Source organism: Oryctolagus cuniculus, chromosome 14 (genome assembly GCF_964237555.1).
Source record: "Oryctolagus cuniculus chromosome 14, mOryCun1.1, whole genome shotgun sequence".
Taxonomy (NCBI): domain Eukaryota; kingdom Metazoa; phylum Chordata; class Mammalia; order Lagomorpha; family Leporidae; genus Oryctolagus; species Oryctolagus cuniculus.
The window spans coordinates 45,659,984-45,674,731 of record NC_091445.1 but is presented as its reverse complement, the minus strand read 5'-3'; the positions used below and the strand labels follow the sequence as shown (position 1 = coordinate 45,674,731).

Sequence of the window (14,748 nt, the reverse complement as noted above, 5' to 3'; positions counted from 1 at the left end):
GTGTTTGATCAGAATTATGGTATATGCCATGTACCTCCATAGACATCAGCACGGCTGGCGAACGATGGCTGTTACAGAACCTAGCCCACAGTGGCTCTTGGATCTTTCCTGGAGCTGTCTGTCAGCCTATCACTTCCTTCTACCTCCTTCCCCCTCCAGCCATTAGCCAGTGTTTCTCTCCTTCCTCACGTACCCCTCATATTCTGCAAGCCCATGTGCCCCACTCTTGGCCTCTGTGTCCCTTGCAGGCTGGCTGACCTCTTTAGGGTTTTTCAGGTGGCTGCACTTTTCTGGGTTCAGGTCACTTGTTCCAGATGGCTTCACTTCCGCGTGCCTTTTGGGGATCAGAGTTCAACTTGGAAATGGTCAGAGGGTAGATATGGACTAGGCAGGAAGCATCTGAGAGGCTCTCGCCAGCCAAACTGAGTGGTCTGTGGCAAAGCTGTGGCTCCAACTGTCATTCCCTACTGAGACTGTAACGAATTTGTGCCAATCAAGTTGTGATAATTCAGCACCACTGAAGAGCATGGAAATTCTGAAGATTAGGTTGAGAAAATGGTGATATATTTTGTTACCCTACAACTGTGGCTGCATAGGAACATGGATGAGTTAATAATCATACCAGGAGGTGTGGCTGGAGACTGCTTCAATCAGACTGCAAATTGGAGGACTATAATGATTGTCTCAGTCTGCCTTCTGTTGCTGTGAAAGAATGTCCCAGACCAGGCAATATATGAGCTTCAGAGGCTTGGGGTGCTGCTTTTAGGGTGCTGGCTATGTTTGGATGAAGAGAACGTTGAGGAAAACACTCCATGTGCTAAGCTTAAAAAAAATGTAAAAGATAAAACTGGGTTAAGTCTGATCTAATTATTATAAGAAGAACCTGTAAAACGATTTCTCACCTCCTCTCACTGGCTGTCCAGATGGTCTAGTTCACTGTTTCCAACTGCACCTTGAGCTACTCTGGGTCTGCAAGGACCCAAGTCAGGGGCTGCCTGTGGAGGGATTGAGGCCATGTTTCAGTGCCCTGCCCCCATTTAAATCTAACTCTAGTTGGTTTGGAGATGGTTGCATCTTCTATACATTAGGCTTTGATATAAAATAGCATTTTGAAAAAATAAAGTGTACGTTGCTTTGAAAGTCAGTGATCTAGGACGAGTCTCAGTATGGTTCTACCAGTCAGAAAGCAGGAGGGAGGGCACCATCTTTGCCTCAGTGACATGGCTCACATAGTGATTAGTCACTAGATCGTTGTTATTGAGTGTTGTCACTTACAGCATGTATAGCTCATTTGATCCTTTTTTGTTTGCTTTTTTATTTTTATTTTTGGCTTGATCTAAGGAGAAAAATGTCTACTTCTGCTTTGTTCCAGAAATATACTGGGCTTGATACTAGTTCCATACCCTTATTCTACTTTTGCAAAGTATATAACATACACTGTGAATTTTCTTGGGAGACAATTCTGCATTGGTGACTTTGGAAGTCTCTGGTGGGTTATGAAAGGTGGAGGAGCAAAATTCTTACACTTTTATGTCAGTGGGGGTTAGGTTTACTTTGGTTTTCCTTCTCTCATTCTTTCAAGTAACACTTCTTTCACTCAACAGTCAACTGCTCAAAGGTAGGAGCTCTTGCTGGTCAGGTTGGAGCAAAAAATCTTGAAGCTCAAGAGCCCATCTGGAGACATGATGCTTAAGGCCTTGTATTTCAAGCAAAAGATTGAGCATTTCTACCCTTGAATGACAGAGAGCCATCAAAGCTTCCCATTTCCATTTCAAAGTCTTTTGGGGAACTGGCATTGTGTACTGGGTAAAGCCACCACATATGATGCTGGCATCCCATATGGGCACTGGTTCATGCCCTGGCTGCTCCAGTTCCAATCCAGTTCCCTGCTAATGGCCTGGGAAAGCACCGGAAGATGGCCCAAGCATTTGGGCCTCTGCTACCCACAAGAGAGACTTAGATGAGGCTCTTGGCTCCTGGCTTCAGCCTGGCCCAGTGCTGGCCATTGCAACCGTCGAGGGAATGCCCCAAGGAGGTCAAGTCAAGGACAGTCAGGTCTGTGCTGTCTGAAGCATGCCGGGGTCACAGTGGAGGAAGAAGGTAGATCACAACGGGTGAGGAGTTGATTAGAAACCACTGTGTAGCTGTAAAGGCAGAAGACAGAGGTTCTTAGAAAGGCATGTGTAGTGAGAGGCAGCTTTGGGGAATTGGCAAGGGGAGGGTGGGATAGGTGGTGGCACAAGTCCTAGATGAGAGAAGAGGGGAGGGAATCAAAGGCTAGGGATCCGCCCTGGCCCAGACATTTACCCCTTTTGACTTTTGAGGCTGGAGAGAAGGAAGGATTGGCAGTCAAGCTATCAAGGGAGTAAAGCTCAGTGGACTCTTCCCAGTACAACTCTATTAATTGCTTTTTGTAATCTCTGTACCTGTCATTTCTGATTAAAAGCAGTTCTGGAAATGTTCTCAACACAGTTGATAAGGGGCCAGCTCTGTGACATAGTGGATTAAGCCACTGTCCGCAGTGCCAGCATCCCATATGGGTGCTGGTTCAAGTCCTGGCTGCTCCACTTCTGTTCCAGCTCCCTGTTAATGTACCTGAGAAAGCAGCGGAAGATGGCCCACATATGTGGACCCCTGCCTTTCAAATGCATTAATAAATCTTAAAAAAATTGATAAGATTGTATTAGGTAGTTCACTATCACTTTTTGTTTGATGTCTGATTTAGAACAATTTTGTTAGAGAATTAAAGCTCCTGGGCTGGGAAAGCATTATGATGCAGCATAAACCCACCAGCTGCAACACTGGCAACCCATGCATACATTGGTTCAAGTCCTAGGTGCTCCATTTCCAATCCAGCTCCCTGTTACTGTACCTGGGAAGGAGGTGGAGGATGGCCAAAGTGCTTGGGCCCCTGTTATCCACAAAGGAGAAATGGACATAATCCTAGCCTCTTGGCTTTGGCCTGGCCCAGCCCCAGCTATTTGATGAGTGAACTAGAAGATGGGAGATCTCTCTCCTCACCCCCACCCCATACTGTCTTTCCAATAAATACATCTTTAAAAAAAGCTCTTGGACTGTGTTGTACAGAAGAGTGTGATGCAAGCTATGTGTATAATTTTGAATTTCCTAGTAGCCTTGTGAAAAAAGGTAAAAATGAAATAGGAGAAATTAATTTTCCTAATTTTGTTTAACCGATATATATAAAATACTCATGTTACCATTCAACATGCAATCAATATAAGATTTATTTATTTTTAAGAAAGATTATTTATTTGAAAGGCAGGATTATAGAGAGGGAGAGAGAGACAGTGGCAAAGAGAGACCTTTCACCCACTGGTTCACTCTCCAAATGGCCACAATGGCTGGGTCTGGACCAGGAGCCTGAGACTCCATCCAGATCTCCCATGTGTGTGGTAAGGGCCCAAGCACTTGGACCATCTTCTGCTACTTTCCCATGCTCATTAGCAGGGAGCTGAATCAGAAGTGGAGCAGCCAAGACTGGAACCGATGCTCATGTGGGGTGCCATTGTTGCAGAGGGTGGCTTAATCCTCTGTTTCCCAGTATAAAATTTATTGATGAAATATTTTACTTTCTTTTTTCCTACCCTGTCTTAAAAATCCTAGTAACATATTTCAATTCAAATCAGGCATATTGCAAATGCTGAGAAGTCACACGTAGGGAGTGGCAGCCATATTGGATAGCACAGGCTGGGAAAGTACACACATTTTATAGTACAGAACACTAATATAAGAAATAAAAATGTGTTCTTTTTTTTTTTTTTCAACTGGGAGGTAGCAATGACTCTGCCCTTGATCATACTCTAGTCAGGTTTCTCTGAGTTCCTTTTCGACTAGGCCATGTCTTTGGGTAAGTCCTCAAGAACCCACAATTAGCAAGAATCTCTTACCTGCCATGTCTGATCCTCCTTTGATATCTGACCGAACTCCTCATCCACAGCCACCCCCAGGTAATATCTGATCACTCTGACCTGACTTCAGCAAGAATTCTGTCCAGTTAGTTTAGCAGAGAACTTCCCTACTGCTTTGTCGGTTTTGTGTTGGTATAAAGAATAGAGTTTATAAAGAATAGAGTTTATTTTGTTCATGATTACAGAGGGGTGTCCATGATCTGGTGCATCATACTATGGCAGAAGGCATCACCTGCCGAGACAGAGCTGGAATCGACTTCTGGTCTCTCTTCCTCTTATAAAGCCTACCCTCCTGACCTCGTCCAATCCTGCTTGCCGTGTAAAGACCCCACCTCTAAATACCATTATCATCTGGATGTGGGGATTGTGTTTGTACCACATGAACTTTTGGGGGACACATTGAATTTGGGAGACACACAGTATGTACCCCCTATCAATCTTCCATTCATTCATCAATCCCAACGACATCCACCTTGTTTCTTGGCTATAAATCAGTCCCCACTTTTTCTTGCTGTAGAATGGAGCCCGATCTCTCTCCCCTGATGCAAAGTCCCCTGGAAAAAAGTCTGCTTTACTGCCCTTTACCAAGTACCAGGACCATTTTCTTTCTTTAACAGTGGATTTCCCCTCTACCAGAGAGTAGGAGGTTAGGGGCTAAGAACAAAGATGCTGGTGCAGGATGACCCAAATGAGAATCCTGCAGCCACGGTTCCTGATGTGATGAACTTGGTGAGGTTCACAGCTTCTCTCTGCGTCAGGCTCCCCATCACATTGTAGGAGTTAACGTCTGTTGGGTTCCAGGTACTTTGTGTTGAGCAAATAGCAAGAGCTATTGTGCTGTTGTTGTTTTTTTTATTATCATTATTATTGCAGATTCTCTACCGATGCCCACTAGTTGCAGATGGATTAGTAGGTTATTTCAGACTCTGAGTTCTGGTCATTTAGCCCATCTGTTTAGAAAGACTGTTAGAGGAATACTAGCTCAAAGTCCCTGATACTGTTTCAATACATTCAGAATTCATAAACTCTGCTATCACACTGAGTTCCAAAACAAATGGACCTTGAATATTCTGTGCCCCATTACCCTCAAGGCTACATCCCTCGCTATTATCAAACAAGATGTTAGACATCATTAGAGTCTATTCATCATTTTCCCAGGTATGGGTGGGTGGCTCTCAGTCCTGTGTTCACAGTCTGTCAGTCAAGTCTTTGGGTCCATAGCATTAAAACCAAACATCAGTGGCTGGCGTTCTGGTGCAGTGAGCTGAGTCGCCACCTGCAATGTGGGCATCCCATATTGGAGAGCCAGTTCCAGTCCTGGCTGTTCTGCTTCCTATCCAGCTCCCTGCCTATGTGCCTGGGAAAGCAGTGGAGCATTGTCCAAGTGTTTGGGCTCCTGGCACCCATGTGGGAGAACAGGGTAAGAGTTCCTGGCTCCTGGATTTGGCCTGGTCCAGGCCAGGCTGTTGCAGCCAATTGTGGAGTGAACCAGCCTGGTTGCAGACACCTTTATCTTCTAGGAAATCTCCAGGGGCTTCCTTGCTGGTCAGGTTTGGATAGGAATGAGTCTAAAGGATTGACTCCAAATTGGTCCCTGGGTGTCAGAGCCTTTCTGCTTCCAGGATGCCATCAGGATCCCTTCCAGGCCTCCTTTTTTTTTTTTTTTTTTTTTTTTTTTAATTTATTTATTTGAAAGAGTTACAGAGAGAGGTAAAGGCAGAGGAAGAGAGATCTTCCATCCACTGCTTCACTCTTCCAAAGGCCACAACAACATCTGGGCCAGGTCGAAGTCAAGAGCGAGGACCTTCCTCCAGGTCTCCTTCGTGGGTGCAAGTGCCCAGGGATTTGGGCCATCTTCTGCTGCTTTCACATGTGCTGCATTAACAAGGAGCTGGATTGGAAGTGGAGCACCTGGGACTTGAACTGGCACCCATATGGGAAGCCGGCACTGCAGGCTGGGATTTTAACCTGCTGTGCCACAATGTTGGCCCCTGGTCTCTCTTGAGAAGAGCCCATGATGTGTCTGAACAAGCTCTTTCCAGGCTTGAACACTTTGAACACCTTGACTGTCCTTGAACTTCTCACTCTGCTACCTCTGATCTGTTCTCTGTGGCCTTGAAGAACAGACGTACTCCTTTTTTAGAAGGAACCCCTTTAAATATTGGAGAGGAACTGATGTGTCACTGCTGCCTTTCTTTAGGGTCTCCTTACTTCTGTAGAGCACATATCTTAAAACCACCAACCGACCACTGACTTGAGAAGCAGGTGTCAGAAATCTGTGTTACAGACCTCTGTGGGGACAGGCAAGAGGGGAATGTGGCTTTCACTCATGTACCTGGAGATTTGATCTCATTGTGCAACCTGAGGTAGAAGTCTAGTGCCCAGTTTATTTTAATGGCTTTGTTTTGCCTTGGTGTTTTTTGCATATAGTTACAGGAAATAATGGAGTTAGAGTTAGGTTTGGTGTGAATATAGTCATCTCCTCTTTTTTTTTAATAAGAAAGATTACTTATTTGAAAGTCAGAGTTATAGAAGGAGACACACACACACACACACACACACAGAGAGAGAGAGAGAGAGAGAGAGAGAGGAATCTTCCATCCTCTGGTTCATTCCCCAAATGGCTGCAATGACCAGCTTAGGCCAGGTGGAAGCCAGGAGCCAGGAGCTTCTTCCAGGTCTCCCAAGTGTGGCAGGGTTCCAGGGCCCATCTTCTGCTGCTTGCCCAGGCATGTTAGCAGGGATCTGGATTAGAAGTGGAATAGCCAGGACTCGAACCGGTGCCCATATGAGATGCTGGCATTGCAGGTGGCAGCTTAACCTGCTGAGCTACAAGGTCAGCCCCTAGTCATCTCTTATCCTTAAGGGATGTGTTGCGAGATTCTGCAAGTGGATGCCTGCAAGTGCAAATAGCATGGAACCCCACGTATGCTGCGTTTTCTTGTACATACATACCTTTGCTACAGTCTAATTTGTGTTAGGAAGTTCCAGAGCTTCAACCTGTTACAGAATAGATAGAAAGAAACAAAACTCTTAGGCCAATGATTGTGTAAGGCATCAAGAAAAATGGACACTTAGCTTTGAATGGCAATGATTTTTTTTTTAAGGCCAAACCACATGATTAAATTGTACAGGGAGATAAAAATGCTCATGAATTTCTTAAAGTAAATGTGCATGGATTTTGTAAGAGTGTGGATATAAGAACATTTACAATAAGGAGGTGTCTGGCTGCTCAAGCTTTTGCTAACTGTATGGGGTCTGCTCTGTCATGAGCTGGAGGAACAAAGTGCGCCCACCAGCGGGCCACCCAACTTCACTGGGCTGCTGTTTGAGCATCTGAAAATCTTGGTGATAGGTCAGTGGCTCCTCAGTTGTTTCCTACATCTGTATTCTGAGTGCTTTAGTTCTTGATGTCCAGCAGATTTCAGGTTAACTGGAGTGAGGGAACTCTTAGCACCTTCATCCCCAGTGGATTAGACGACACTATCCACATTATCCGGGCAAGGAGGCCGGCCCTCAGCAGATGCACTTGACAGCCACGTAGCTGCTCTCTGGGTTTGTAGTCTGTGCCCTCCTTGTTTTCCCTCTCCTTGAGAATTTTAAACATTTCCACAGATATATCTGATGGGAAATGCAAGGAGGGAACAAGCCTTCTTAAAGAAGTGCTTAAAGGAAGCTTCAGTAAATACTTTTTGGTAGTTGTTTTAGTCCATTTTGTGTTGTGAGAAGTGAAAACACCTGAAGTTGGGCAATTTGTAAAGAAGGGAGATTTATCCAGCAGTTGGGGAGGACACAAAGTCCCAGAGCATGGCGCTAGCATCTGGTCAGGGCCTCTGTGGCTGTGTCACAGTGTGCAGAGGGTGTCACATGGGCGGGATGGAAGTGGGTGAGCCCAGGTCTCCCTCCCTCCTCCTCTTTCATCAAGATTTATTTATTTATTCAAAAGGCAGAGTGACAGAGAGAGAGAGGGAGATGTATCTTCCATCTATTGGTTCACTCCCCAAGTCCCTAATGTAACAGTGGGGGCTGGGCCAGGGTGAAGTAAAGTCAGGAGCTAGGCACTCAGTCTGGGTCTCCCATGTTTGTGACAGCATCCAGTTACTTGGATCATTGTTGTCTGCTGCATCCCAGGGTGCACATTAGCAGGGTGTTGGATTAGAAGCAGAGGCAGGAGTTGGTCCCAGGCACTCCCACGTGGCATATGGGTACCCCAAGATGACTCAACATAACCCTTTTTATAAAGCCTAACGTCCTCATGAGTGCTTCACTTCTCATGACCTCATCTGATTCTCATTACCTCCAGATATGGTTAATATGTGAATTCTGATTATATTTCCAACACACAAACTTTTGGGGATGTACTTGAGCTGCAGCAGTAGTATTAGGTAATGCATCTGCTATAGCACAGATCACTTAGTTGTACTTTGACACTGAGAGCAGGTTTCAGGGATACATTCAGTTCTGTACTAGCCTGCAGCTAAGCTCAACAAAAGTTAACAGTCCATATTGAAGAAAGAGTAAAATAGAATTGGGGAATGAGAAAGAAAACTTTGTGGGATAGGATGGTCAGAACTGAGAGTTGGATATAAAGTTAGAGTTGGGCTGATGAGGCTTCTTCATACAGGTGCTGAAATAGTATAATTGATAATCACCTATAATATTTCAGTAGTTCAACTTTCCAGTTCTTTAACAACCTGGAATTCCTTCCTTCTTCCTCCCTCCCTCCCTCCCTCCCTTCATCCCTCCCTCTCTCCTTCCCTCCTTCTCTCCCTCCCTCCTTCCCTCCTTCCTTCCCTCCTTCCCTCCCTCCTTCCTACCTATAATATTTCAGTAGTTCAACTTTCCAGTTCTTTAACAACTTGGAATTCCTTCCTTCTTCCTCCCTCCTTCTCATCCCTCCCTCCCTCCCTCCTTCCTTCCTTCCTTCCCTCCCTCCCTCCCTCCTTCCCACCTATAATATTTCAGTAGTTCAACTTTCCAGTTCTTTAACAACCTGGAATTCCTTCCTTCTTCCTCCCTCCCTCCCTCCCTTCATCCCTCCCTCTCTCCTTCCCTTCTTCTCTCCCTCCTTCCTTCCCTCCTTCCTTCCCTCCTTCCCTCCCTCCTTCCCACCTATAATATTTCAGTAGTTCAACTTTCCAGTTCTTTAACAACCTGGAATTCCTTCCTTCTTCCTCCCTCCCTCTCATCCCTCCCTCCCTCCCTCCCTCCCTCCCTCCCTCCCTCCCTCCTTCCCTCCTCCCCTCCTTCCCTCTTCCCCTCCCTCCTTCCCTCCTTCCCTCCTTCCCTCCTTCCCTCCTTCCCTCCTCCCCTCCTCCCTCCCTCCCTTCCTTCCTTCCTCCCTCCCTCCCTTGCTTCCTTCAGCTTAGAACTCCATCCATGTCTCCTCATGGGTAGGAGGAGCCCAAGCACTTCGCCTATTTTCTGCTGCTTTTCCAGGAACTTTGGCAGGGGGCTAGACTGGTAGGGGAGCAGTTGGTATGCAAACTGGTGTTCCTGCATGGGTTGCTGGTGTCACAGGAAGTGCCTTGGCATCAGGTCCCCATGCCACACAACAGTGCTTTGGTTCTAAAAATCTCCAGCACACCCTGAACTTAATAAGTCTGTTTTCTTTCAAGGCCCTGGTGTGTAAGGTGTGTGTTTGAGCTTCTGCACCTCTTAGACTTAGAAGTGTACAAAACATTGGGTCTTGTGTGAAATATTAAATTGTTTAAAATTATTTGAAATTGTGATGTACATATGTCACCAAAAGCGAATGCTACCTGAAAGAAAGCAGATTATATTTTTCCCATGTTTTGGCTTCTCAGTTTTTTAATGCTCTAGAAAAATCAATTTTACCAATACACCTTTTGAGATATACAGCAAATATAGGTGTCTTGCTTGTATTAGCATTAACGTAACAAGGGAACACTCCCATGGCAAAAGAAAACTATTAATAATTAGCTCTTGCTCTCTGCCTACTCTGATGTTAATGTTCCCAGGTAGGAGGGGAGGAAAATTGCTTTCAGGGTTTTAGCCAAAGTTTTCAGGGAGTATTTCTAAAGCAGCCTCCTGGCCTTTTCAAAAATAAAAAAGGATTTGAAGTGATTTTTCTCCTCCTCTTTAGAAAGGCCAGCAAATGAGGGTCGCTGGTCGCTGATGACTTGGTGCAGCTGACGGCTGGGCCATGTAAGTACCGAGGTCCACTGTGTCAGGGTGAGGCTGCCTCCCCTGGACATGTGACTTGTGACGTCTCGGGGTGGGAGACCTGCTGCCCACAGGGACACTTCCTCATCCAGTCCTGTTTGTACACTCTCTGTTTCTGAGTGGAGGAATCTGCATGACCATGCCAAACCCTTCGCTCAAAACCCAATTGCTTAATGGCCTTTGTTTTTGCCTTTTTTTGAGTCAGGAATCTTTTTGCTGAGTGGCCCAGCCTTCTGCAGATAACCAGGCCTCCCTGCTGGGAGAGAACAGCCAGTGTGCTCTCTGCTCCCTGACTCCCTGCTGTGACTCCTGGGAGGAGATCTGATAGCCCAGCCTGAAGTTTCACCCTCCCCGTGGCCATTCCGCCTGTTGAGGGGCGCCCAGTCATTCCATGGGGAAGAAAAAAAAGGCGAGAGAAAGGGCAGGCCGGCCTCGGTGAAGTCATCCAATGAAGGTTAACAGCCGGGTGGTGACACCTTCTCACACGACTGCAGGAAAAATGCCGGGCAGCTGGGCAGTGCTCACTCCGGGTGCTGTCACGGAGCTGGCAGTAAGAGGTGACCTGTTTATTTTTAGCAGGAGGCAGTCATAATAACCCGACTCTTAGCTTCATTCAAGGCAGGCCGGCGGGCGCTTGGGAAGTTTGTCAACACTAGCTTTCTGAGGAAGGGGAGGAGTGCTTTTCTCCGAAAAGGAATCTCACTACCTGGGTTTTTCCCTGCTGGTACTGAGCCTTTGAGTGGAGAAGCAGCAGCATTTAGCTTCCTCAGCCGTGGTCCCTGGGTGCCGCAGACCCCTGCTCTGTTATTATTTTTAAAGGGCAGAAATGCCTGAAGGTGAGGACTTTGGACCAGGCAAAAGGTAATTACCAGAAATACCTTCTCTTCAGGTTGTTTCATGTGCTGAAATTTTAAAAATATTTTTAAAATATTTTGAGTAATTTAAAAAGTAGTTTAAATGAAGAGTTTCTAAAGGTTGGGAAGGCAGTCCATCCTAACTGCAGGAAACAGAGTTTTCTATGGAGTTTTCTATAGTTCTCTCTGAAGAGAGAACTAACTTAATATATTAGAAACGTATGCAGCTAAGTGTTGTTCTTGAGTGAGGAAGTGGTTTTATACAGGGTGTCAAGTCTTTTTGATGTCTGATTTTTAATTTTATATGACAGCTGTTGGAAATATATGCAAATGAAGATTTTAAAAATATGTTGGCATTTTAAAGACTTGTTGAATATTTCTTAATGTTAAATATTGGACCAATATACTGATTTAGATATTTCAAAACCTTTTTTTTTTTTTGATATGATTCTTTGAAAATGTGGTCAGTTGATTGTATCAATGTCTTCCTCAAAATGTCTCTATGAAAGGGGGAATGGGAAACAGGAGAAGCAGCAGGCAATAATTCTGGCTAGTATTAGCATAACTATGCCTTTATTTAAAGTCTCCATTTTAGACCCATTGCTGTTAACAATATGTGTGTGAATCCCTTAAGTGCCTTTATGGAAATTCTAATTGGGGTCATTAAAATTCAGATATGAAATTCAGAAACAAAATTGTTAAACAAGGAAAGAGAGCATTGACAGTTTTATTAAAGACAAGAAAGACATAACTCTCTAGGAATAAGAGCCCCAAAGTATATTTTTATCTTTGTATTAAAGACAAGCACCCCATTTTCAGCTGTTGGTAGATGGATCATGTTTGTATATGTGGACACTATAATCATTTGGAATAATATCCTTAAAAACTATGTATCTTCGTGGTTTTCTGACTTTTACTTTCTCCCAGATTCCTTCCTAGTACATCAAAAGAGACATTAAGGTGACATTTAGTTGAACAATAAAATAACCTTCCACATACATGAGGCATTAAGTCATCAGAAGATGACATTTGTAAAGGTGCCTCTAGTAGGGTGTGGATTAGCAAACCAGTTAAGAAAACATTTTCAGAGAACTTTCAGTGCCAGTCTTGGTTTCCAGATGATGGGGTTGGTCTACTGGAATTGTGAACACCCCTCTGTGACATTTCACATTTCTGGACACAGGACTTTCTCTTTTTCTCTTGGCACTGGGGTATTCCTATCAACTCTGCATAGAATTGTGTACAAAACAGGCACTTTTAATAAATACTCATTAAATTGAATGCATTTGTAATCCAGTGTACACCTGCAGTACATATCTAGGGGACCAGATAATTCTAGAGATGGAATAAATTGGCAGAAATGTGATAAGTTTTGCTTTAATTAAATTCAACATCATCACAATGAAATTGAATGCGGAATTAATTGTTGATAATAAATATTTTTGAACAATTGTGCTGTAAGCTAAAACAACATGAGTTTTTTTGCCAAGAATGTTTTACTGCTTTAAAGGGATAAGCAGGAAGGGAGAATTTATATACATACATAAATACATATTATACACATGCATATAATGTTATTATCAGGGGCTAATAAAATATTTGATTAAAAATGGAAAGTTCTCCTCTACTTCCTATAACATACCCTTACCCCTCATTTTTTATTTAATAACTTTCAGGTCTTAACACTCAGTGGTTTTCTGTATAGTATACATTGTTTTACTTCAAATATTTATTTTTTCCTCTATCTATGCAGGAAGAAAGGGGGAGAGTTTAGAGCTAGGCTAGAAATAACAGATGACAATTAAGAGAGAATTTACTCTTGCTAAATCTGAGATTAAATGCCATTGGACAAGTCCTTTGGTGCCATGTCTAAAAGAGAAATAACTATTATAAGTCTTGAATCTGCTGACAGACTTGTTCTTGGAGCCCCATTGCAGCACGTTCTACTTGAATCGCATCCGGAGGCTTCTTCATGTTACTTTAGCTCTGTTTTGGAACTTGGTGACTGCAGGGAGCTAAATCTGAGTTTGGGGTTTAAACAAATCAGAGAAAGAATGCCATTCTGGAGCAGGTGAGGGAAGGCAGAAACCCAAATTAGGAAATGTTGGATGCCAAAGAAGGGGGGAAACAGAGGCATGATTAGGGAAGCTGACAAGATCAAGAAATAGGAGGAAAATGGCCCTGGCCAGAGGCGTGGCTCCATAGTGGTTCCTTAGTCTACCTCATTTTGGGTCCCACCTTAGAGCAATGGCACAAAAGACCCCTAAAGATCCCTTCATAGCTTGGGTAGAGGAGTGTGGATGGATGTGTCATGAAGGGAGATGGACTCCAGACACCAAGAGTGAGTGCTCTCTCTTTTAAAAAAAAGTATATTTATTTATTTGAAGGGCAGAGAGAGAGAGGGAGAGATACTTCCACCTGCTGGTTCACACGTCTAGTGGCCACAACATCCAGGTCTGGGCCAGAGCCAGGAGCCAGGAGTCAGGTGCCGGGAACTCCACTCTGGTCTCCCACATGGAGGCAAGGGCCCAAAAGGGCTTGGGTCACCTTCTGCTGCCTTAGCAGGTACATTAGCAGGAAGCTGGATTGGAAGTGGAGCAACAAGTACTCCAGCCAGCACTCTGATATGGGAAGGGGTACTGCAAGTAGGCCCCACTGCCACCCTGCCCCCCCCCCCCCCATGAAGAGTGAGCTTTTAATGCATCTTATCAACAGATAATTATGTTCACACATTCATTGATTCACCTGGTGCATTATCTGTGGGGCTCTGAATCTCTGCCAAGTGCTGTGTCACGTAACAGGTACGGGGCTAGGCCCTGCTGTCCTTAAGAGTGCAGCCTGAACTGAGGGGAGACAGACCTCAAGGGGAAGCATTAGGAGGCAAGAGGGTTTGAGAAGGTAAGGGTTAAGGGAATAAAATAGCAAATGGTTCTACAGGAGGTGTGTGGGGCTGAGATAGGGGAGGGTACCAAGCAAATGGTGGCTTCTGGTTTGGGACTGTGATGCATTGTTATATGACTTTCAGTGAAATCTGAAGCCTGGTTTGACAAAGCCACTGGTCTGCTAGAAGTGCAGCTTTGCAATACCAAGTTCCAGCCACTCACAGACCTTTTTGTTATGGGTCTGCTCCAAACTGCTGAGGTTGTTCTAGACATAGGAAAGGTTGCTATATTTAAGAAAACCAGAGTTCTGGGAGCGAGTGTTATTTAGCCTCGCAGGTAAGTTGCTGTGCCCCATATCAGCTCTGGCTCCTGACTCCAGCTTCCCACCAGTGCAGACTCCAGGAACAGTGGTGGTGGTTCAAGTAATTGGGTTCCTGCCTCTCATGTGGGAGACCTGGGTTGCATTTCAGTTGCAGACTTAGGCCCAGCTCAGCACAGGCTGTTGTGGGTATTTGGGCACTGAATCAGCTGATGGGAACACATTCTCCTCCCTCTCCCTCTCCCCCCTCTACCCCTTCAATTCACCAGCTCTTACCCCTTCTAGTCTTTCTGCCTCTCAAGTAAATAAGAAAAATATCTTTTAAAAAAAAGTCCTTTAAAAAGCACAATGGCCTAGTTAGTGTTTGGAAATGTATTTAGCGCTGAATTTTATTCTTGGAAAATATAAAATAAATTATTTGAATATATATTTTTTAAAGATTTATTTATTTATTTTAAAGACAGAGTTACAGACAGGCAGAGGCAGAGAGAGTGAGAGAGGTCTTCCATCTGCTGGTTCACTCCCCAGATGGCTGCAATGGCTGGAGCTGGGCATATCCGAAGCCAGGAGCCAGGAGT

At 44.6% G+C, this 14,748-nt stretch overlaps 1 protein-coding gene across 5 annotated transcripts in view; it reads left to right on the top strand.

Moving 5' to 3' along the window:
* The window catches only part of RETREG1 (reticulophagy regulator 1), a 148,629-nt gene that overhangs the window by 98,848 nt on the left and 35,033 nt on the right, over window positions 1-14,748 (top strand). The window contains exon 1 of one of the 5 annotated variants that reach the window (XM_070056608.1): window positions 10,093-10,976. The exons of the other annotated variants lie outside the window; for them this stretch is intronic. Coding sequence (XP_069912709.1) covers window positions 10,942-10,976 — 35 coding nt within the window. The 5' untranslated portion in view covers window positions 10,093-10,941. Of the gene's footprint in view, window positions 1-10,092; window positions 10,977-14,748 lie in introns of those variants that run through there. 5 annotated transcript variants of the gene reach the window in all.